The sequence below is a fragment of the Callionymus lyra genome, chromosome 19 (assembly GCF_982586985.1).
Source record: "Callionymus lyra chromosome 19, fCalLyr1.hap1.1, whole genome shotgun sequence".
NCBI classification, from domain to species: domain Eukaryota; kingdom Metazoa; phylum Chordata; class Actinopteri; order Syngnathiformes; family Callionymidae; genus Callionymus; species Callionymus lyra.
The window spans coordinates 2,896,398-2,921,048 of NC_141836.1; the positions used below are offsets into that span (position 1 = coordinate 2,896,398).

At 40.5% G+C, this 24,651-nt stretch overlaps 3 protein-coding genes across 3 annotated transcripts in view; 1 reads left to right on the forward strand and 2 right to left on the reverse strand.

Moving 5' to 3' along the window:
* The window catches only part of mtcl2 (microtubule crosslinking factor 2), a 44,306-nt gene extending 41,718 nt beyond the window's left edge, over positions 1–2,588 (reverse strand). Inside the window, exon 1 of the mRNA XM_087780970.1 lies at positions 1,483–2,588. Coding sequence (XP_087637096.1) covers positions 1,483–2,379 — 897 coding nt within the window. The 5' untranslated portion in view covers positions 2,380–2,588. The remainder of the gene's footprint in view (positions 1–1,482) is intronic.
* Positions 2,589–6,276: 3,688 nt separating this feature from the next.
* Positions 6,277–18,470, forward strand: osbpl2b (oxysterol binding protein-like 2b). The gene is made up of 14 exons (XM_087782493.1): positions 6,277–6,385; positions 10,846–11,091; positions 12,480–12,603; positions 12,907–12,982; positions 13,065–13,199; positions 13,270–13,367; positions 13,441–13,623; positions 14,351–14,458; positions 14,740–14,829; positions 14,925–15,045; positions 15,128–15,250; positions 15,756–15,879; positions 15,980–16,070; positions 16,178–18,470. Exons 2-14 carry the CDS (start codon positions 11,055–11,057, stop codon positions 16,278–16,280), a joined length of 1,413 nt encoding a protein of 470 aa, XP_087638619.1. The 5' UTR covers positions 6,277–6,385; positions 10,846–11,054; the 3' UTR covers positions 16,281–18,470.
* Positions 18,471–19,099: 629 nt separating this feature from the next.
* The window catches only part of bsna (bassoon presynaptic cytomatrix protein a), a 56,276-nt gene continuing 50,724 nt past the window's right edge, over positions 19,100–24,651 (reverse strand). The window contains exons 16-18 of the mRNA XM_087782488.1: positions 24,464–24,599; positions 24,318–24,396; positions 19,100–23,332 (exon numbers count right to left, since the gene is read on the reverse strand). The gene's annotated coding sequence lies outside the window, so the exon portion shown is untranslated. The remainder of the gene's footprint in view (positions 23,333–24,317; positions 24,397–24,463; positions 24,600–24,651) is intronic.

A 24,651-nucleotide genomic window follows, 5' to 3' on the forward strand; every position in this document is an offset into this window, starting at 1 on the left:
ATCAATCATTCGCTGCCAATTAACGGCTTGTCCGGTCACCGCCAGTAGGTGCTCAAGGGGTTTCACGGGGTATTGATCCCTTTTTGCCGATCAATCACGATTAAGATTGATCAGCCAGGCGGGTGGATTTGTGCATTTTTAATTTCACAGCCAGCCGACACCAGGAAGGAATTCTGAGATGCCTTTACACTGAAACTGATGTCCCATGATGCACTGCGGTTTGAATGGTTTTCACTCCTGAAACTAAGTGGTTTAATTTAAGTCACTCTCTGTGGCATCATCATCGTGGAACCTTCAGACAAACATTGAACAGGTTTACGCTCCAGTGCTTCCCGCGGAAATGGTTAAAGAAAATTGTAAATGTGTTGTTTGTGTAATTGAGTTGAAGGATAAAGATGGAAGTGTTACATCAACTCTCCACCCGCCGTGGTTTCTCATTCACTCGCCTCACTCTCCTCAGAAGCTTCCACGTATCGATCCGATGCTTAAGTAGCAGAACACGTGGTGAGAACAGTGTCGCCAGAAGACAAGTCATCTCATCGCTGCTCTCAGTGCAGCTATAATGGCAGGGTCTCAACATCACGGACCACATTAAAGCAGTTGTGTAGAACGTTGTCGGTCATAAAAGAAGCCTCAGTTTTATTATACATCGCCAGGCAGTGGAGGGAATAAAACCTGAGGGCACATTACTCTTTGATTCATCACGTTAGAAGAGCTTCTCTAAATAAAAGAGCCCATTGTGTTGCCAAATGTCACATTTTACCTTGTGGTAAACCTTTGTTTACTAATATATAAAACAACCTAAATGACCTTTCAATAATGATTCTAATATGTAAGTAAGTAAGTAATTTTTATTTCTATAGCGCTTTTCCAGACCAGGGTCACAAAGCGCTTAAACAATCAAAACAATATTCAATGAAGTATATATTTTAAAGATCAAGATAAAACTGATAACACAACCAGAGATCCAGAAAATCAATGAAAAGACTGAACCAATAGTTACATGAATAGATAAATAACCGTCGCCCCAGATGACTTTTTGTACAATTCATTTGAGTGTAAAACCACTAAAATATCTTGGGTTGTTTTTTTTTACCTACTAAAAAGTCTTATCTGGAAATGACCCAGTAATATAAGACAAGGGAAGATAAACAGATAAGATAATACTGTATTCCTAGTTTATTGGGCAGATTTGTGAGCAAGACTAGCAAGGTGTGAGCAAGGTAACGCGTAGAAGGAAAATAGTTGGTGTTTACTTCACAATGCGCATGCGTCTCAGGTGCTGCTCTACACAGAGTCTCAGGCGGATGAAAGGATGTTTTTGGGTCTGAAGCCAACAGTTATTAAATAATACTAAATGATTTCTAGTCAGTGAAGAAGTAAATCAATGTCTTGGAGAAGATATCGAATGTTTATCCTTTGTTTGGAGCCGTGTTGAGGGAGTTTCCTTTTCAAAATGACTCTTTAGGTTAAAGTACTTACTTTCAAGTAGTCATTTTCCGACCTGAGCTCCTCGATCTCTCGCACGAGCTCCTCGTGCACGCCGTCCATCAGCTCCTCCGTCAGGTCGGAGAAGGCCAGCGAGGTGCTCGCGGGAACCCTGCTGTCGAAGGAGGTGGTCGAGCGCTCCTCCCCGGGAGACACGCTCCCTCCCCCGCTGCCCAGGCGCTCCTTCTCCGCCGCCGGACGACCGGTCTGTCTGCCCGCCGAGGTGCCGTTCCTGAGCGGCGGCTCCGCCTCCGGTGCTCCGCCGCCGCGGCTGCTCCTGGACTCGGCGTCGCTGCTCGCGGCGTCCGCGGAGAGTTTGTTTTCCTCGGAGGCGCAGTCCGAGAGCTCGGAGCTGCTGTCGGCGGGCGAGAGCTTCTCCACGCCCGAGTCCCTGGACAGATCCTCCGAGCCGGTGCTGGCGTCAGAGACCTTCCTCCTGGTCTTGACCCCTTTGGCGGAAGAACTCTTGGTCCCGGGCGCGGGGGTCGAGGACGGTTTCCCGGGAGATTTCCCCGCGGTTTTCCCATCTTTCCCACCCGTGTTCCCCACCGGGCTGCGCCGGGAAACGCGGCTCCCGAGATGAATGGCCCCCGGCTTCACACTCAGAGTCGGGGTCCCGATCCCCCCGCGGATCTTCGTGTAGGACCACCCGGGGACGTCCTTGGGTCGAGCCGGAGAAGGAGCTCGGTTCACCTTCTTCTTCTCCGCGGTGTCGGCCCCGGGAGTCGTCACCGGGGGCTCCTGCGGGGCCACCGCGTGCTGGGGTCCCGAGCCTTCCGTCCCGCCTCCGTTTTCCATCTTCTGTCGCAGATGGACTCTCCGGTCCTTGGCTGGAGCGAACAGGAGGGGAGACGCAGAGTTTTGGACATTAACCTCCTTTGTTTTTGTCATTCATTCCAGGGGGTGAGGACGAGGAGCACAGAAAGGAAACCTCCGGGTCCGAGGAGGCGAGAAGTTGATCCGGATCGACAGACAAAAGACTCGTGGATCGGGTCCAAAGCAAAAAAAGGTCCGGTTCTGCAGCTGCTCGCTGGGAAACGATGACCGTGGAAGAAAATCCAGTGGTTTAGGATTTAAAAAGGAGATCCTCGGAGCGTCTGGTCAACAGAAGCGGTCGTTTGTTGCTATGAAGGAGGAGCGAGAGGCAGGAGGTTCTTCTCTTTCTCCGCCCAGATAACGGGATGTGGCTCCGAAGGAGAGAGAGACTAGTGTGTCTCAGGTCTGCAGCTCTCTGCTGCCCCCCCTCAGAACAAACCCTTCATGGATTCAACTGTTAAGATCTCATTTTAAAAGTGTGGAAGTCATTTTTAAAGAAGACAATTTTAACTCGCTTTTTTCCTCACATCATAATATCTGAGTCCAGCTTTATTATAAAAAATACTGTGTTCCAGCAACACAAGCATGTTCAGTACCTTGATCCATATGCTGCAATGGTGGGACCGAACCCATGGTCTGCAGTGCTGCAGGTCCATAGACAGAAATCAATGTCTTGATCTCGTCCTCGTGTGTCAAATAACCCACTTGGACAACAGTCCAAACATACTGTGTATATTCCCAGTCAGGTTTTGTGAAGGTTTCTTTCCTTTTTATTTACTTTCCCAGGATGTGAACCAAAGCAGTAAAGACGATGGATAAATACCCGATAAATATGATAAATATATACCCGATAAATAATAATAATAATATATACCCGATAAATAATACCTGATAAATATGATCAGGTCTAGTCCTGCCTGGTCCCTTAAAATAAAAACAAAATAATTGTGTTTCTTTTGCTTTACTTTGTTTTGAAATTAAAACGTATATTTACATAGTTTGCATTAAACTCGTATAATGAATTACATAATGTTTTTTCAGTATCACCTCCTACTGTAATGTCAACGTCTCTTGCATGTTTGCATTTCTAAAGGCTACACAGACATGGACATCATAACTAATTTAACTTGTTTCTATTGTGGGAGGTCGAAGCTTCACCTGACTCCTGGTCGACATGGCAACGCTACTCTCAGGTTATATCAAGCTCCGTTTGTTCTACTTGATGCAAGTCTGGACGGCGCATCATTTAATCATTTAGTTCTTTTAAAAAAGTATCTAATAAAAAAGGAAAATTGACAAGAATCTTGTGAGAGTCTCAAGTTGAGGTTTGGTATCCGACCGCCTCACCAGATGAATAGTTCTATTATTAATGTGGGGAAGAGCAGGTGGTGAACTTTCATCTGTTCCCACGACTCTAATAATAACATTATGTATATCTTTGATCTATGTCCATTTAAATCACTCAAATTGAATTTTTTTTGTATGTAGTCTTGCTCTTTTTTTAACATTTAACTCCAGTCATTCAACCATGAAGGCTGTCCAGTCAGAATTGCTCTCTGTAAATGATTTATGAAGAATGTTGGAGCAATTATTTTCCTCTGCTGCACTGCAGGTCGAACCTTGTTTGATTTTGTTTTACAGAATCTTCAGATGGCTTTGTATCAACTTGTGGGACATAAAAAAAATATGGACTCAAAGAACACGATTTATTGTTAGGGTTTCCATTGCAACATTATTACTAAATAATAAAAATCATGAATGTAACGTATCAACCCTGATAAATCGTGCGGTCGAATAGTAAACAGAACGAGGGCCCGTTGCATCATGTGATCGATGAATAATTCAAGGATGCTGCAGGATTCCTGCGTCAGATTACATGTGAACATTCAGACGTGGAACCTGCACAACTGAAAAGTCATCATTAAACATCAAACGCAGTAACAGTAAATCCACAACCGTTATTAAGTCGCCAAACGGCACCAGGAGCCTAAGAAAACAACAAGAACAGATCAGGAAGTAGCACTTGTTCTTCCAGTTAAGGACTAGTCCTGGACCAGCTGGTGCTTAACGGCTGCTTCGAGGCCTTGGGATATTTACCTTCTACCAAAATGAGGCAACATTTGCTGTATTGACACAATACCACCTCAACGGTCTCTCTGCTATAAAATATGACTCACAAAAAACATGTTTTAACTCAGTTTAAATACAAATGTAATTGTGTCTTTAATTGTTGTCTGTATGAAATGTTTAAAAGCATTGTAAACAGAGTGTTGTTGAGACCCGTGTCAAGCCTTGAATCAATGAATCGTGATAGAAAAACAGATGCTTGTTCATCACTGTGTCGACCTCCACCAGACAGCCGGAATAAAAGTGTAAATAGTTTCCCCTCGGCTTTGCCAAGATGAAGAAAGACAATAATAGGAATCGCTGCACTTGCAACTTATCCTCAGTCCAGTAATTGGAAAGCAGTCACTGTGTGTCACCGGACCGGCTGCATCAGCACTGCCACTGTGATCCACCGGCTGAGGAAGAAAATGAATTTCCATTACGACGTTGACACTTATTTTTATCTTTTTTAAATTAATTCATGCTGTTTTTTTCCCCATCACTACACTTCCTGTCCAAGTGCCTATTTTCCTGACTAAATGAAAATAATTAAATTACTATGTGTCTCTGTTTGCCTTGCAACAGACTGGGGACCTGTTCAGGGTGTCTCCCGCCTCTCGCCCCGAGTAGCTGGGATAGACGCCTCTCTTTTCTCTTTAGCCGGCAATGCCTTATTTTACCTTGTTTTATCTTGACTACGTGCTTTTTTAAGTTTGATATGTGTATTGCAGTTGGTTCCGTAGTTCACACACAAAACAATTCTTCTTGTTAAATACAATTGAGATCATTTTAATGTGATAAATGCGAATCAATACTACCTCATATAGACACTTAACACAGAGCAATGATGACCTGAACAGCATAAATCAACTCTTCTTCCTGATCATCCATTACATGATGTTTATCTGTTTCTCTGACAGTAAACACAGGATGTGACCAGAGATCTGAGTCAGAACCTCACCATCATACTCATCACCTGCCTTCTATTTGAACATATTAGCACTATTGTTAACTTATTTGTATTTATACTTTATATACATTAATTATTATATGCAATATTTATGTTATTGATTTATTCTGTTTATACTATATTGCACTATTTCTAACTTATTAATATTAATATTTATACTTTTTATATATACATCCCTCTGCTGTGTTTTATAACGGCTCTTCTACCATCTAGTGGAGAGCAGGAGTAACTGCAACTTGAGAATCCACACGATGGATCAAACTGTAATCCTGGCAAACAATAAATGACAAATATTCACATACATCATTTTAACAGACACTGACTATTTAATTGCATGTGATAATCCAGGTTTATTATATTAAAACAGAGCTTTTACCCCCTTTTTTTTATCTGATAAATTCAAACCAGGCTGGGACTTGAACTAAATTCCATCACTAATTGATTCTTTGTGTTTATGTTCTGCGTGTTTGTATATGTGCTTATGTATGTGCGAGTCCCTGCTTCCTACTGTGAGTGTCAATGGAACCATTTAGTTTCCTGCCACACACACACACACACACACACGCACACACACACATCCACACACACTCATCTCTTCTTCACTTCTCGCCTCTATTCTCCTCATCACGCCATCAAAGCACTTATGTAACTTTGGGAAAGTAGCAAAAAATAAAAAGGCACCTTTTCCGCAAGTACGTGTCACATGTTAAAAACAATATACGAAACATTAAAAAGTTTAATTAAATTATTTATTGTAGATTTCACTTTGACAAGTTAAGAAGTTGTGAAATTCACAGGCCCTGTTCTGTACCCGCCTCTATGACGCGCGTTGATTGGCAGGTGACTTTCGTTCCGGTCCCTGATTGGCGGAGGATCCTGTCTATCATTCGTCTCACGTCGTCCTCCTGCCACACTGGACTTCCGCTTCTGTGTCAACCCAAGGCTAGAAACTATAGTTCCTGCTCATCTGCTCGGGGTTCGCTGAGCCTCTCGGTCACCGCTGTGGTGAGAAAACATTCTTTTTATCCTTTAATGGTTGAGTAATAATTACTTGCGGGGTTTAAATACGTTTTTTTTGTCGTTTGTGGAATGAGGTCCTGGTGCTAACTAGCATCCTCTCGTTAGCCCGCCCGCTAACGTAGATGCTAGCTGTCAGTGCTCAGTGCTCTCGAAAACAACCTTCCTTAAAAATGTTTTAACTACATATTATCCATGTCATGTTTAATGGTTCGTGAATTCTTTAAGCAATCGTTGACTTTGTCAACATAATCTCGTGTCAACTCGCACATTAGGACGAGTTTGTCGATGTGTTTGTTGTTGAATTTGACATGTATTTAAGTTGAGTTTTAACGTTGGAATCCGTCAACCTTTTCTAGAATTGAAGGCTCTGTAACTTTAGGCAATTGTGTACATTTAATGTGACTTATTCCAGAAGTGTCAACTGTCCTTGAGCAAGGCACAGGGATGGCCTGAGGTTTGTGAAACGACAGCAGCAGTTGAATTATTAGGTTAAATCTTAATAGGATCGCTTGAGGTAGATAATAATAATAATGTCTATTTGTATAAATACTAATATGTCGTGATGTGTAAATAGACTTTGCATGGAGCCTGAAATTTGACAGTTAAAACTAAACTAATTACCTTCAAGATCATATAAGTATATTAAATGTAAAGCTCTATCTTCCAAGTGGAACTACACTAGTCGTAGCATCTATTTTCCCCAAGATAACCTAAATAAACATTCCTCACTTTTTAACGTCGACCTCTGACCTATCTGCAAGTCCTAACAGAGGCTTTATTTATTTTTTGGTGCCTAGGTCTCTTTGACTTGACACCATCGTTGATGTTGTTTCGCTCGCTCAAGAACCCTTCCAGGCGGAAACTCTTCCATCTGAACCGACTGGCTGTTAATGTCTCGCCCGAGTATGCGTTCTGCTCGACCGTCTGACACCGTCCTCGAACGCATCGCGTAATAACGAGTGGGACAGAATTGAAGATGTATATTGTACCGAGCTGTAGGGACGTGTACTGTAAATGTTTAATTAATATCGTCTGTCTCTAAGTACCTGGTGGTCTCTCAGGAGAGGTTCCAGGTTGTTGATGTAAGACCGATGTCTGGGTTACCTGGGTCAGCTGCCACAACAGATTAGTCCCTGATCAGATGAAGCGTAATAACCGTTTCACTTCTAAATGGGTCTGGCAATTATGAGCAGATGCCAAAAGTTATTTATTCCTCCCATGTTTATCACTAGCTAAATAGCGTTTATGCAAGTTTAACGGACTCTAGTAATCTGGCCAGTAATCATCTAATTCAATAATCCCTTTTGTGGTTCTCTGAGAAGATATCGGCAATTTGTTGTGTCACTCAAAAAGTGGTTAATTTAAGGTTAATTCTACAAAAAAATGATGTCACTTGTGTTTTCTTTAGCCGTCCATTTAAAGTGGCAAACACTGATGCTGTGGAAACGTGTGAACAAAGGTTACGTTTTGCAATGTCTTTCAAAAAGTAGATTGCGACACACGGACGCTGACATCGACAACATTTTACAAATCAATATGCTTTGAAACACAAAATAAGTGCATTCAAGCAGCGGTTCATTGTGTTCAGTGGAGAAAAAATGACACTTAAATTAAATGAAACTTCCTTTACAACGGAACATGCTTTGTCAATACATATCACACGTCCTGAACCTTGCTCCTTGAGTTCCTCTTTGTATTTGTTTTCTATGGCAACTCTAATGCTCTATCTATATGCCTCTATGTTGTTCAAACAAGAGACCAACAGTTGGTTGTGTTTATAATCCTGAAACCTGCACGCTCAAGCTTATCAACTATTTGCTTGTAAACACGGCGTGTATAATTGGATTTGTAAAATACTATTATGTGAATCCCTCAACCCCCATCATCTTACTCGAATTAAGTGTTTTTTTTCCTTTTTTTTGGAATTCATTTTCTCAGGATTTGTTCATCAAAGTGAATCAACTTCTTTTCTATAAAAGGTCAACATTTTAGCTCAAGTTTTCTAGCTACTTCTTTTGTCAACTCTTTAATTGCTGCCCATCTTGCTTGACATTGTTCCCTTTAAAAACTGGATATCGATCTATAGTTTTTAAACATTATTGAGCGCCTGGTATGTTTGTTTGATACAACAATATTCAAATCAGACATTTTTTATTGTTATTTTATTGTTTATTTTATTGACATTATAGAGTTGTAAACGCAACATAGGATTATTTTTTTCTAGGGATTTACAATGATTTTATTTTCAAGTCTATTTATTTCCTCTGATTCATATTATTAATTTTCTAATGCTCCAATAGCACAATTGTCATCTACTTCAGGTGTTTAAAATGATGGTAGGTGTGTGTGTGTGGATAGAACAAAAGAGGTGTGTTTGTTTTGAGTCAGACTGCTTTAGTGTCGGAAGCTCAGGTCCTTAAATAGTTTTAAGTTGTGTCGCCAGTCTTTGTGTCTCTTGTGGTTTCTCTTAGTTTAGTTCAACAGGATAGTAGCACGGAAGCAGGACCGTTGACTAGACCATCAATTGACCTTTTTAAAAAAGTATTCATTGATGGTCCTGTGCTAGTTTAAGAATGAAGGTGAGGCTTGAGGTAGAATGTTGAGTAATGATCAATAAGGGTAGATCATTGTGAATCTGTGTATGGTTGGGTCAAGGAAATGAAAACATCTTACCGATTGTCCTGTTTTATGGGCTTTTCAGACATAATTATGTTTCATGAATGACTCGGTTTATGTTGACTTGAAAGATTAACATAGTTTTTAGCCCTTTAAATAAATATGATATAATGTTTATACAATTAATCTAATGTAAATTGAATGTGATTAAATGGATTAAAAACCTTCTGTACAGCTTTGGAGTACCCACTTGGAGGGTTATATAATAAACATGTTGTTGAAAAACAATAAATGGATAAGATCAGAATGTGCTTGAACCCAGAGGACGGAAACAGTGATAACCATTTAAAGAGTTGGTTTTTTTTAAACTTATTATGAAACTGCTATTGTACTAAATATATTTTACGCAAAAAAGCATTTCCTTTTTTAAATTGGCCTTCAGTCAAGAACGGTTATGTTTAACACAAACAAAAGTTCCACTAGAGTTTCTGTCCGACTTGTTATTATCTACTGGTTGAAGAGTCGGACTTGATCAGTGGAGATTATTTACCATGGGTGTGTTATCAAATAGATGTGTCCGTGGAGCTTTCTTGTATTCGTAACCCTGCATCTGATGCACCTGAATTCCAAGTGCTGTGTTAAATACAGCTCAATCGACGATGGGTTGTAACTTGAAAAGAAGCACATGATTATTAAGGTCAAGAGAAATACACTTGAAGGGTTATCGTTATATTAATAGAACTTTCTGTTCGAGGGAGTGTGCGTTTGCTAGATGGCGAGGAACCTGTTTACTTAAGCAAGTCTTGAATTAAAGACGGATTGGAACGGCCTGTAACTCGTAACGTTTAAGCCAGATATCGTAATTTGTTTGTCTTTTGTGAGCAGTTTGTTTTATTATGACTACTGTTGCTGCTGTTATTGGTTAGATAAATATAATTTAGTACTGAAAATGAGCTCAGCATTATCAGCTCATTCAGCATCATTTGTTTCAGGCCACAAGGTCAACCTTTGACTCCAAGGTCAGTGTTTCCAAAGCATAGTTAAAGCCCACATCAGTACGATCATAGCATTCGGTGCAGACTTTCACAGTTTACAGTACAGTTACACCTATAACCCGTGACACCTGAGCATGAGTCAATGTCCGTCAATATTGAAAATGTGTAAGGCCTGTTTACCGTGTATGTAATGAAATATTTGACTTTTGGTTTGTGTCTTTCATTATTATGTGCTCAGATGTATTTGAAGACACAATTGACACATGATTTTGTTAATGTCTTGTATTTTATCATAGACATAATCTGGAGTATAATCCTGATTTGTTTATTTCTATCAATCCCTGAAGGCATTTGAAGACTATACACAGTTTATCAGGATTGTTTTTTGTTCCAAATATTTCACAGGCTTTGTGGCGATCTTCGGGTTGACTGTTCAGCTGTTAAAACCTGAACAATTACTCCTCTTTTCTAGCATTTGCACAGAAAATTCTACTGAATTACGTTCAGCTTTATTCTGCAAGTAAGGAAACAAAGGGTTCAGCTGCCCGTGGCAGTCTTGTCCTAGTTATGCAAGTACTGGACGAGAAAACTCATCTTCTTGTTTGTACTCATCAGCCCATGATAAAAAGTTGTTGGTCAGCAAAACTAGATGCACATTTTTCTGGTTGAAAATGGTTTTATGAGTCAGCATTCTCTGTCGTCTCCCAAATCACAATAATAAAAAGTCTGTCAAAGCTCTTACAGTGCGATCTTTTGTCTATTGTTGGTTGTTGACTGTCCTTTACCCTCAAGTTTACAAATAACTCATTGGAATTTTACCTTTTGTCTTTCCAGGTCTCCATTTGCTCCACTTGAGGAGGTTAAGCAAACGACAAATTTGACCTGATTCACATTTTCAACCGGCAGAAGGATTCACTGTTTGCCTTCCAAATTCATTGTCAAATCGCCCTCCAGAGGAACTCGGAGGTGCTGCCAACAGAGGGAACATGTGCTAAGAAGTTGGACGTCTTACCTTATCAACTGGTCGGCTCTGGTGCTGGAAGATGAACAATGAGGATGAATTTTTCGATGCCGTAACTGGTAGGTTTACCTTTGTCTCAATCTAACATAGTCTGCTAATGTTGTTTTTGAACTGAAAGATCTGTTGTCTGGTGGAGTTATTTTGATTGATAAATGTGATGATATTAACATGGGATCATTTCTTTGTGAGTTTCCAATATATTATACTACATTTTGTGCTACATAGGGAATCATATTTAGCAAGTTTTTCCACTTCTATTTTATTTTTTACATAAAATTAAGAAAAGATCTGAATAAAACTTGTAAATTGATCCGTCAGTTTGCTTTCAGAAAGAGTTTGTCGTCTCATTATTTACCAAGGTTGTTAACAACAAACGATATCAACAGTGTTTACTCATAAACAGGTTTGCTATTCTTGTGTATGCTCCAATTTGAAGCTTCTTATTTATATTCTTCTGTCACAATCCTGAGCGCAAAAGTCTTCCGTGATAAGCAGCTCAACATCTATTAAAGCACTGTAGTTGTTGACGATAATGATTGGGTTGAAACCATGATAAAATGTTCTACTTTACACTGATACTCGATGCCATTTTCAATAACTTAAGCATAAATATGAACCTTAGATTAAAAGGAAATTAATATATTATCATAAAAGTGCAAAATGACCTGCGTTACAACATGTAACAATTTAAAGAACGACATGTTAAATATTAATAATCAAAAACATTTGTGAAACCACATCTATGACGACAAGCTTCAAGTATAGTTAAAAAAAAATAAAAAAATAAGGGATACTTTTGAATATGAGTAACGTATCTGGATCGAACGTTTCAATACCAAATACTTGTGTTAACCCTTGTTCTCGATTATTATTTGAAAATAACCGGGAGAAACTAGCCTCGCTGTGGTCAGAGAAGTTTATCGATCTGGACGCAGCTACACGCTGCTATCAAAAGCTTCATAAAATATTTAGACACTTGACCTTGTGTTCAAGAGACTGTTTTAAGTGTATCTTTTATAGACTTGTATATAAATCACAATTGTTTTGTGGTCATTAATAAATCAACTTCAAACTGACTCTGGGAAAGTATAGAAATAAAACTGCTTCTTGGACAATTTAGTTAAATGATCCAGTAAATGTCTTGTGATCATTTCTTAAATGCTTTGGAATGTTCTTGTCCTTCTTCTCTTGTGTGAGATATTATCCAATTATTTCAGGTATGACAAAAAATAAAAGGCCGTGCCTTAAGAGGCAGGGTGGTGTTTCTGTTCTTCCCAAACCTATTTGAAACATCGAGTCTAGTTTAAGCTTCTACTGAGGTCCCTCCTTAATTTGACTTGAACTCCACCTGGATGCTTTTGATGACTTTATCACCCGGCAACACTTTCAACCCGCAGAACATTGAACCTCCAGAAGTGTTCACTAAGAATGTGTGTTTCTCTCTCAGGCTTGGATTCAGATGAGTCGTATGAAGGGGTGTCGGAGGCCAGTTTTAAAGATGCACTTGTGTTCGCTGGCAGTCAGAAGAACAATGGATCTGTGCCACAGGAGAACGGCATCAAGAAATACAGGTATTCCTGCATTCCTAAGCTCTCTTGCTAATCATTTTCACCGCCTAGTCGAATTCTTTCTCATTAGAAAACACTTAGTGTCTCTATTTTGATTCTTTTTAATTATTTTAAATTATTTCTGAACTCAAACTTATCATATGGAGTGTAAGCACAGGTGGAATGTTCCAGATGTGGATAATGATCAAGCATTGTTTGAATTCTTACAAAGTTAAGATGCCCAGAGATGTTCTCTAAGTTAGTGAAGCTTCTTCTTGGTTCATTAACTGTTTGGCACAAGACAAATGTTTTGTTTTTCGATCGCAGGACATCATTGCCTGCTCCCATGTTTTCGAGAAGCAACGTCAGTGTCTGGAGCATCCTAAAGAAATGTATTGGACTGGTACGATCTTCCAGTTTCTAAGTCTGCCCGCTTGACGTTTAACACAGTTTGTTATTACATTTGACCCCTTTTTATCTTTTAGGAGCTGTCGAAGATCACCATGCCAATCGTCTTCAATGAGCCTCTGAGCTTCCTGCAGAGAATCACAGAATACATGGAACATACTTACCTCATCAACAGAGCCTGTTCACTGTCGGATCCGTTGGAACGAATGCAGGTCAGACATTGTTGCACTCATACGAGGATATACACGCGTACAAAAAAGTCAATCTTGTTTCTTCTGTCAGGCGGTAGCTGCGTTTGCTGTGTCAGCAGTTGCATCACAGTGGGACAGAACTGGAAAACCCTTCAATCCTCTGCTAGGAGAGACCTATGAACTCGTCAGGTGCGCACAGGACCGGTAAAAACAACTCGTCAAGAACGACGTCAATAATGTTGTTTGTTTTTGTTGATCACAGGGAAGATCAAGGCTTCCGGTTGGTGTCGGAGCAGGTATCCCATCATCCTCCAGTCAGTGCCTTCCATGCCGAGAGCTTGGGTGGAGACTTTGTATTCCACGGCTCCATCTACCCCAAACTGAAATTCTGGGGCAAGAGTGTAGAAGCTGAGCCGAAAGGGACCATTACTCTAGAATTACTGAAGTGAGTTCATGCAGATCTGTCCTTCTATCTGTCATTTCCAATACATTGGTGTCTTTTTTTTTCTTCTTTCTTTTAAAGATGTGTATCATAAGCTCTATTCTCACGGGATAAGTATTACTTGGGGACCTCTGTGTTTTGTAAATGACCTCCTCTGTGTTATTTTAAGTGCATTCACACGGGATAAGCGATGTCTGTAAAATAGACATTTTACTGACATTACCTAGAGATACACATGTAAAAAGACAGAGAAAGTTGGTGTAACCAAGCGTTCTTCATTTAGAGAAGATAACATGGACAAGCGTTTATTTTCTTTTGTTTCTCAACTTGTGCAGACGCTCAACAGCGAGAGCTGCACATAAATGTGCCCCAACATTATTCTTACAGAAGAGACACTGTTACAGTTGTGTAACCGAGTGTATTCGTGGCATATATGTGGCATTCAGAATTGCAAACATGCGGATTCGCACGGGATTAGGATTATCACCCGACGTCTGTGTTTGTTGAATAACTGTAGGTCATTTGCGGCAGAATTATTACATTACAGATCACAGACATGGTGCATTCACACGGGATTAAAACTCAGGCATTCTCCGTAATTATTACAAATTACCAGAGGTCCACAGGTAATACTTACTAATCCCGTGGAAATAGGGCTTTCGTCATCATTTTATCTGTGTTTTCAGGATTCTGCTTAAATGTTCTGATCCAAGCAAATGGTATCTTCCAGGTATAACGAGGCGTACACATGGAGTAACCCAAATTGTTGTGTGCACAACGTTATTTTGGGGAAACTGTGGATCGAGCAGTACGGCACTGTCGAGATAGTCAACCACAGGTGAGCAATGTGTCTGTATGTCATTGCATTTACCTGCTTGAGTCACGTATGAATCGCACAGTTGAGAAGATCTGAGACGCGCTATTGTGTGTTTTTTTTAGATTACGTTGATAAGTATTTAAAAATATCCACTAAGTATTTATTTTGCTTAACAATATTAAATGTCACCACGGATGAAACGGAAAATACGTTTGTAAGCATTCAACAGTCCGAGGAAGAGGTTCTAACTATTTCTTCTTTTCCGCCTCTGTTCTTTTCTTTTTGTCTTTTTTCTTCTTCAGGACTGGAGACAAGTGTGTGTTGAATTTTAAACCGTGTGGGATTTTTGGCAAGGAGCTGCACAGAGTGGAGGGATATATCCAGGACAAGAGGTTTGTGCTTTCTCTCAAGTTACTATGTTAACAGATTACTGCAAAGGTTTTCAGCTTTTTTTCTACTGTCGTATTACATTTGTATTTTACTGCAGCAAAAAGAAGCAATTTGTCGTCTACGGCAAGTGGACCGAGTGCATATGGGGTGTTGATGTCCAGGCGTACGAGGCTCACAAGAAGTCAGAGAAGAAGGGAGATAACAAGAAACACAAAAATGTGAGCTAAATTAATTTAATTTTGTTCAACTGTGTAAACAATAGATATTAAAAGGTCAATCTTTTTTGTTTTTTTCTTGCAGGACGAGCCGGAGAGGGCAGACGATGATGCGGACGACATGCCTGAAATCCAGGAGACGGTGTCAGTCGTGCCAGGAAGTACTTTGTTGTGGAGGATAGACTCCAGACCGCCGCACTCGACCAAGGTACGTAAAAGTTGAACCCACCGACCCTCTCAATGAAGTTAAAACTGGTGTTTCAACATGAAGAAGAATGTTTGTTGTCATCGCGATGCAGACAGTTTGACGGTGTAGAGTGAAGGTCCAAGGCAGGTGTATGAGCTTTAGTGGGAATATGAGATTAAAACATCTTTATGCAGGTGTGAATCAAGCAGGATTCTATAGATACAAGGCTGTAAAGCAGGCGTATCGTTTTTATGCAGGCCCAGCAAGGCAGTCCAATAACTATTTAAGTATATTTTCATACAAATATAAATTTATTTCAAAGACGTACAGAAAAACAGCTGAAAGACCCCCGAGCCTGCAGCCAGTCTCTAGAAGAATTTACGATTAGTGGCCCCCGAGCAAATTGAGACCCCTGACTTGAAACTTTTACAACTAGTTTTAAAATCTATTTTGATTTGAATTGTATCCAGTTTTGTATGAAATGTACTGCAGGTGAGATAAATGTCATTCATTTTGATCTTTACAGATGTACAATTTCACCAACTTTGCGATGTCTCTCAATGAGCTGAACCCCGGCATGGAGGCCACCGTGGCCCCCACTGACTGTCGGTTTCGGCCCGACATCAGAGCCATGGAGAACGGCAACATGGGTAATTAACATCCAAGTCCATAACGGTTTAATAACGGTGAATGGATCCCGGCGAGACGAGAGCTTCGATTGTGGCTCAAAGTGGTTCCTTGTTGTTGCAGACAAGGCGAGTGAAGAGAAGGAGAGGCTGGAGGAGAAGCAGAGGATGGCAAGAAAGGAGAGAAGCAGGAGCGATGAAGAGTGGAATACCAGGTGAGGGCGCCACATTTTTCAATAGTTTCTGAACAAACCGGTTCAAGTCGTAGCTAGAATCCTCCTCTTCATAAGTTACACTCACAGATATGATCCTGTTTTCCCAGGTGGTTCCAGATGGGCACCAACCCCTGCACCGGATCCCAGGAGTGGATATATTCCGGGGGATATTTCAACAGAAGCTACCGGGATCTGCCAGACATCTACTGATGGATGCCGACCTCCAGCCCCGCCCTTCTAAGATATCTAAACATGCCTTGTCATCAGTCTGACTGACTTTGAATCTTCTTCTCTGACTTCAGCGTCTCTAGTTGCTCGTCCTCAGTTACCCCCCCGTGCAGTTTCCAATGAATGAAGAAGCCAAAAGACCCCCCCCACCCCCCCAGCTTGATGCCCCAGTCTTCAGGATTTTATACTTTCTTCACTCCCATCTAACTAGGTTAGTCACCTATGGACCAGCAGATGTCTCTGTGTGTCGCAGTCTTTAGAGCAACGTATTCGGTTATTCTTTCTCGTGAACCTGTAAAAGAAGATCAGGAACCGCTTCACCTTTTTTAGATACATTTGAATTTCTCAACATGGTTGTAGTGATAAGCAGACGTGGCCCAACAACGAGTTGTCTTATTGTCCTTTAACTGGTTTGGCACTGAACACACACACACACACACGACAGAGAGCAGGTGTTTTTATTGACATTAGAGCCGCTTATCTCTAGTGGCAGCAGACTGAAAACAACATGCCACACTGTGTCTCCGATGACACGGAAGTGGAGAATGAAAGAACGGGAACATTCTTACCTGATCCAAATCAAAGTAGCAGTTTGAGGTCATCGGCTGGTGCCGGTCAAAGAAACCTCGGGCTTGAGTCTCCACTGCTTTACTCATGCTAGCCTGGAGGGACGTGGGTCCGGAACCTGCTAATAATTCACTAAAAAATACCCAATTAAACATTAATTTGAAGATTTCTCTAAAGCCTTGAGCAAGTGAGAAGATTTGAAAAGAGATTGTCGTAACAATTCTAACTATGTAAACATTTACAGACACGTTAAGCCATAATAACCAAGTGTTTACTGCGTGAACGGTGGGAAAATCGACGCAAACCCTTAAGTTTATTAGCGATCTCACCGTCATCGTTGCACGATTCTAACATTCTTCATGTACTTGTGATGCTGAACGTCATCATTATCCACTGCTGGAGCGTCTAATGTAGGCGAGACCCCTTAAGAACGGAGGCTCGGAACGTATCGACATCTAGGGGCGCTACTTTCTCCAAAACACTATTGTAAAGAGGAAGGAGGTGACGTTAGAACCTGTCGGCAGCTCAGTTTCGGGCACAACTTTGCATCAGGACGACCTTAATAAAGTGTTGATGAATGTGTTTCGTAGTGAGAGCCGACCACGTCTCGCCACATAGTTGAGCGTCTGTCTGTCCTTCACCGTCAAACCTCACGAGCTCTTCATGTTTGCATCCAGTCACTGGAGTTTAAATCTCACGTAAATATTTATCATGTAGAGCAACAATATCAATCACAACTTTGTTAATATCGTATAAATGTCTAGAATTTCAACAGCTTTATAATCTTACATTTAATGACCCCATTGAGCAGCTCATGGCACATTTGTGGTTTTAGTCTGCTAGATTAGTTTTATTTTGAAGGGCTGCAAAGACGTGTTTCTTTAAAATAAAAAGCCTTCCTTTATACTGTAAAATATGTTCCAAGTAGTTTCTGTTTGAATTGACTTTCAAAAATACGTCATAAATCCTTTAAATGATAAGTTGTTGTAGAACATGTTGAGCAGGAAAACGGTTTAAAGTTTCATCCCTTGAATCGGCCGATGAGGAAACTGAAATCTAGGGGGAAGAGTTTTATTTTATTTGTTTTAATCGGTGAATCTACACGACGCCTCTCCTTTTGTTTGGTATTTTTGACACGCTTGCCTTTATCTTCCTGTGCCATCCGACCAAACACAGGCTCCGGATGAGACGCTGCACTTGTTCAGCTGCTCATTTATTTATTCCTGATCTAAACGACGCGTTACTTCATCCAACACTAAATCAAATGTAAAGTAATTAAGCTTCCAACATTCCTCCTGTTACAATTTGAATTAATCAATCGATTTTCCTTCTGTTTTTTTTTTTTCCATTTTCAATTCTGTTCCAATAAATTTGCCTCCTGGTTCGTCACGATGTTGTAAATGTGTACACAAAGGTAATGAGCGAGACGGCATATTATTCTGTGCAATTGAATTATTTTTATAGTATTTAAACAAGGTTTGTGTCGCCAGGATTGTACCAGATGTTTTGTTGAGGTGTGGGACGGTGAGGGTCCGATCCATACTGTCGACGGCTTCATAGATTAATACACACGGGAAATGTCTACTAATAAAATCCTAATTTCTGCTCCTGACCATGTTCTTTTGTTGGCTTTAGTTTTAAATAGTTTTAAATAAATGACATTAAAAAGGATTGGTTTTGATTTGAGAAATGAATGGTAAGATTTTAGGACATATTTCACAGCTTGTGTGATCGGAATTGGCAAGAACCTGGAGAAAAAAACAACTTTAAAGAAAACGTAAGCGATTGAATCTCTTCAGTTCAACTTTCAGTCGCCTGTGCTGATGTTGTTCTCGGTCCGATATTGTAAGTCACAGAATGATCAGATGTTGGATGATGATTTAGTAAAGGGTTAAAAGAAAGTTAAAAATAAAAGCTTTAGAGAAAAACAATTCATTTTATTTTAAGAAATTATCATTAAGGCTGCATTAAAACAGACAAAAGGCTGTTTTTCTTTTTTTTTTAAACATTCTAAATGTTCTGTTTGCCTGAATTTAAATCTGAATTATCTTGGATTTTAGATTGCAATCTTAAAACTCACCAGCAGGTGTCACCGATTCATTCCAGAGATACCAGTGAACCTACAAACGCATTGTTGTTCTATAGACAATATAAATAGGATTTCTAAACATGCATATATTTGACTCAAAATAAAAATTGTCGTTAAGCTGGAAATAAAAAGCAAGAAGCAAAAGTTACTTATCTTTTCCTTTTATTTTTCCTGATTGAAATGTATTGTAAGGTCATTAATTTATCATTCATCACATTACATGGCATGATGCACCAGGTCTACTACACCCATTTACAGGAGGATTACACAGAAACATACACAAGGTTTTACAATGGGGAAACAGGAAGTTTAGATCATTGCACTTACAACAGTGAATGGAACGTTTTTGTCATCGTTTTTAGGCTCTTTTTTTTTTTTCTCAGTATGTTCACCCATTCAATGTGGTTTTTATTTTTTACACATCTCTGTTCAATTGATCCTCTCGCTCTTCACCTCCGTTAACTCTGCCCAACCGTATGGAAATGTTTCATGAAAGCAAAATTAACTTTTTTTTGTTGTGTAATTCAAACACGACACATGTTTGAATTGAAATCTTCTTGATGGAGCGTCTGCACGAGCCAACCACAAATCAAACGTCGAGTCAGGTGGAGATGTTTGGGGGGGGTCTGCGACGTTACCCCCCCCATCTGGAGTGTTCTCAGAATGTGGATCAGAACCTGATCTGTATTATTTACACTGGTTGGCAGCCCGTGAGCTGGAAAAGATGGTGGAGACGTCAGACGTGTCATGCACATGTAGTTGATTCATTACAGGTGAACGAGTTTACATGTGATGGGTTCCGTCCTGTCCTTCAGCATCATTTCCCTCATGTTCATTCATGGATTAACATCTGTAATTGTGTGTTTAAAGTTCACTGTATAGATTGTATCTCTTCCAGTTCCCTTTAAATGATAAAAAAGGGGATTTTTCTCAGACAAATATAGTTAAAATATCCATTTAAAATACCTTACAACTACAAATATTGCAGCGGTGATCTGTTGTAAACTTAAATCCTTCACACACTTCTGTTTTTTTTGCTCTTTAAATAAACATGTAACACAACAAAAATAGGACTATATAAGTATTTATGTGACTTGTTCTTGCTCTCTTATTATTTTGTGCTTCTTTCACAAACGATTGCTTTTTATTTTTGCAGTTAATCTCGAGTCCCTAAACACAGAATGGCTTTCATCAGTGGACACAACTTCCAGCCCTTGCTCTGATGCGTTTGTGTTATTACTGCTGGATTATTACATCCATGTGCAGGTGAATTATTGCTCCTGCCCCGTTTGAATTGTTCCTTATTCGTCTGCGAACGCTTCCTTGGCTTTCTTTGGCCCGAATATCTCTCCTTATCATCCGAATCCTCCACTTCTATTGAGCCGAACGTATCTTTCAAGAACCTGACGAACCTCTTCTTAAACCTCCATCTATTGCACCTGTTCATAAATGTTTCCTGACCTGTTATAACTCTGGTTTCCTCCCTGTTATGATAAAATAAACTTTTAAATATTCAACAAATGTATCACGAAAAATATAGATATATTTACTCATTTTTCCTGGGGATCAAACGTCCACTTAAAACTGAAGAGTCATTCACTCGTTTGCGAAAGTAAGTTTCGACATCTGGTGATAGCTTGTGTGCTCGTTTTAAGATCTATATAAAGGAATAATATTTACTTTCATTCTTTAACACCATCCGTGATGATGAGCTATGACTTTGTTTTCAGAAAAATATAAGGAGGGGCTTTTCTTGACTTTAGAGCTAACGTCAACTACGCTTAGGTTGAGTCAATATATCGATAAACTTATATTTCTATGGATATATATAGATATCTCCCTTTTAACCTATTTTTTTAAAATCTTTTTCCTTATAATCTCTTATATATGTCAGTGTTTTGCTCACGACGGCAGTAAACTCTTATATAACAGATTTGACTGAAAAGAAAGTTTATTTTTCTACACGCTTCTTTGTATTTCCTTGTTTAAATGCACCTTATTTAAGATCAATTGAGTTGGTTTTGTTTGTCATGCACTACTGATGCCTACGTGAGTTTATTTGTACTTAATTTCAAGATAAATGAACTAAATGTGTCTAAATCACAAGTTGTCCTCTTCTGTAATTCAAACAATTATAATGTGTAGATTTCCTCTCTCAGTCACAGGAGATTTTTTGAAAACGTTCCAAAAATATTTTGCTGCTGGAAAATGTATCTCTTGGTTCCACGATAACCTCTTTTTTTGTATCTTTCCCCAGTTGGAGGGAAAGGAGGGAGCGACATGCCAGGTAACATGCCGACTGTCTCACCTCCAGGTGACCTAAAACTTCACACGTTCTACAAAAAGTCACAAAAACGATGGGAGTCTTCACGGTGGCCGATGTGTCCTTCCACTTCTTCTCTGAATGGGATTCATTGCATAGAACGACTGGAGATGAGCGGTCGCCTTTCTATTGGTCGCAGTGGAGCACGTCTGTACCTTGTGTTTCTTTTTCCCACGTCAGATGAAGATTATTAAATACACACATACTAGCCCATACACGCACACACACACAATCTGTACATACAAACATTAGGAACAATATAGAGGTGACTGAGGTTTCTCTGCGCCGGGCAGCATGCGAAGGTTCCCAGCGAGCGTTCACACAGACAATATACAGCAGAAGTTGGTTGGTTTCGCTGAAGGCCTCGAACTGTTTGGCCTGACAGTATCTTCTTTTTTTTTTTTTTTTCTTTTGAGAACTGTAGATCCCACAATGCACTGCGGGAGCGACAGCAGGGAGAACACTGACCTGAGAAGTTTCCTTGACAACTGACAGTCTGAGAGGTTTTCGAGGGTCGGGTTGCAGGCGGGGAACGTCGCCATGGTACAAAATGAAAAGATAAAAAAAAGGCGAGTGACTTTTTGAATCCACACACGCGTGGATTTCTTTTTTTTTGTTTTTTTTTGACACCAAGTGTGCTTTGACGTGCGCTGTGCACATTTGGACTGAGTGAAGACACATGCTCTGGTGTGTTGAGGGTCGTTTTCGTCCCGCTTTATGTCCGTCTTTTGAACGTCTGAACCCAACCCCTGCAGGAAATGACAGTCCAGTTCTGTTTCAGCGGTGGACTGGTCGGATGTTTCAGTGCCTCTCTGCTGTCCTCCGGTGCGCCCACCTCCGGCCGAGCAGTGTGTCGCTGGCCGATCCGATGAGGAAGATGTCTCAGTCTTGGTCCGGGACCAAACCAGTGTTTACAGCTCCTTCCACGAGGCAAGAGTACATTTTCGAGTGGTGTTGAGTTAGTGAGTCAGTGTTTTTCTAATCCAACCAACATCTAAAATGACACAAGATTGTGCTCTTTACTCTCCTACCTGTGTCTATTGCTTTTATAATTGATCAATAATGACAAAAGATGGACAAAATAAATACAAAACTTAAATAATTAACATATAAAAAATATAAATATCCTCACTGCTGATACATAAAAAAGGTGTGATACGATAAAAATAAGTCATCTTTACTTGAAAACAAAAGAATTAAGGCGATTATTGTAAACTTAAGCACAATAAATAAAAAATAGAATAGACAACAATGTGAAAAATGCCAATTATCGCGCAGTTGAATTATTATTATTATTCTCTCGACAACAAGTGCTGTAGGTACTTGTTGTCTTAATGGCTTAGTAATGGCTGAACAGCAACTCGAGCACATCGGAACACGCCTCAATATCTCCCTTTTCGCAAAAGGCTCCGCCGGATTCCCGAGTGATGCTCCAGGAACTGCTCTGGTGTCGAAGCGAAGATGCGAGTGTCTTTATGGCCTCTGTTGATGAACAGTGTAAAGGTCTTGGATATGAGGTCCCACGCAGCTTCCACTCCACGGCGCTCCAAGAATCTTGGGGTTGGAATCAGAAGCGTGGAAGCTGAAGATCTGGAATGTCGACGGACGCACTTGGACACACGTTCTCTGTGTGGTCGTGTGGTAGTTTTTATCTTTCGTCTCCTGTTCTTGCCGAAAACACCGGAAGAAAAAAAAGGTCTTGAGTACCAGAAAATCCTGCTTTTTTTTCAGCTCTTCGGAATTCCTTTTCTACATTTTTCCATTAAAGGGAGAAAGTGAGGAGAAAAGAGGACTTTAGAGTCCAGGACTGTGACGCCGAGGATCCCGTCATGACCTGCCACCACTGGAATATGCATTGGACTTGTATTCCGTGGAGGTGGAACACAATCCACCTGGTGGTCTGTGATGAAATCGGTCGGGCTCCCTCCAGCACGTCAGAAGAAGCTCAACCTTTAGCGCCACCACACAGGTCGGTTGGACACTGCAATCCCATTCTTTGGCTGTAGATGATGGTAGGATGGAGAAAGTCCTGGTGATGCTGCTCGTTGGAATGATCTGTGAAGTCAGGAGAAAAAGAGTTTGAATTCAACACATGCATATATCTTCTCGGGGTCCATGGAGATTCCCTTTCGTTCATGGTCAGCAGGAAGGTTTCAAAGCAATTTTTGGGAAGACCTGTTGGAAGACCTGCTCCTCTCATGGTTACCAGAAACTGAAGTAGCTTCTTGGATGAGAGCTTCAGGATGTTCTTGGGGAGAAATTCCAGAGAAACCTTTGTTCATTTGTCTTGAATTTGAGAAATTCTTGATGAGCACCGAGGATCAAACTTAAAAAAAAAGACTTTTTCCTCACAAGCACTCCTTGTTTTTAAAAACATTACTAAATAAACTAGAAAACCATTTAGGGTCAGCTTTGTGTGTTTCTCCTCCTCCCAATATCCCCCCCTTTTAGATGCTTTTAAGCATTTGAACTATAAATAAGTCATCAACTCAATGGAAGCAGGTAACATTCCATAATTTGCCCTGGTTCCCTAAAGTCATTTTGAACCAGCCGGACGTGTTCAGACGGATAAAAACTTGATCTGAACCTGGAAAGTTGGCTCACAAGTCGAGGATATATAGGAAAATAAACATATACAGTGTTCAAGGGAGGAAACCAACATTCCGAGCATCACCAGAATTTCCGTAATTATCTTCTGCATTTCCTCTTCATCGACAGTTGATTGTTGGTTTGAAAAAAAGATGCAGTGAGTCCTTCATCTTGACAATGTCTTGGACTTATTACTTTATAAAGTTGCCCTGAAATCTGGGCGAAGGAGAGGTTACGAGAGTCCATTATGACTTAACAATGGCTTCACTCCTGCTCCAGCCAGCTGTAATCACCCGCTGCTTTGTTTATACAACGAGTCCCTTGGAGGTGGAGACTTCCAGGATTGATGACGCGCGGTGACAAACCTCCATGCTTGACCAATCCCAGCAGAGTGGGCGTGGTTATGGTCGACACGATTTCATCACGATAGGATGAATAACTTGCCACTTACTGTCTGTGAGCCGGCGAGAGTGACGGCGTCTCTCCGGCGTCTGACATGAAGCATCCAGAGCATCACAGTCCTTGTTTGGCTGTAAGAAGCAGGAAAGAGTTTGACACTTCAGTGACTGAGTCAAAACACACAAGCTAAACACTCACCAGTTTTCTTGACCACGCCCACCGTTTTGTCCGTCTCTCCTCTCTCTCTCTCTTTCTCTCTTTCATGGGGAATATAGAGCAAAAGGAAAGTGGCTTCGCAGGTTTTTCTGGTACGAGATCTTGAAGGTGTCGAATCCTGGAAACGTTAAACACGACAATTGCATCAAACAGAAAGTGAAGTCGAACTA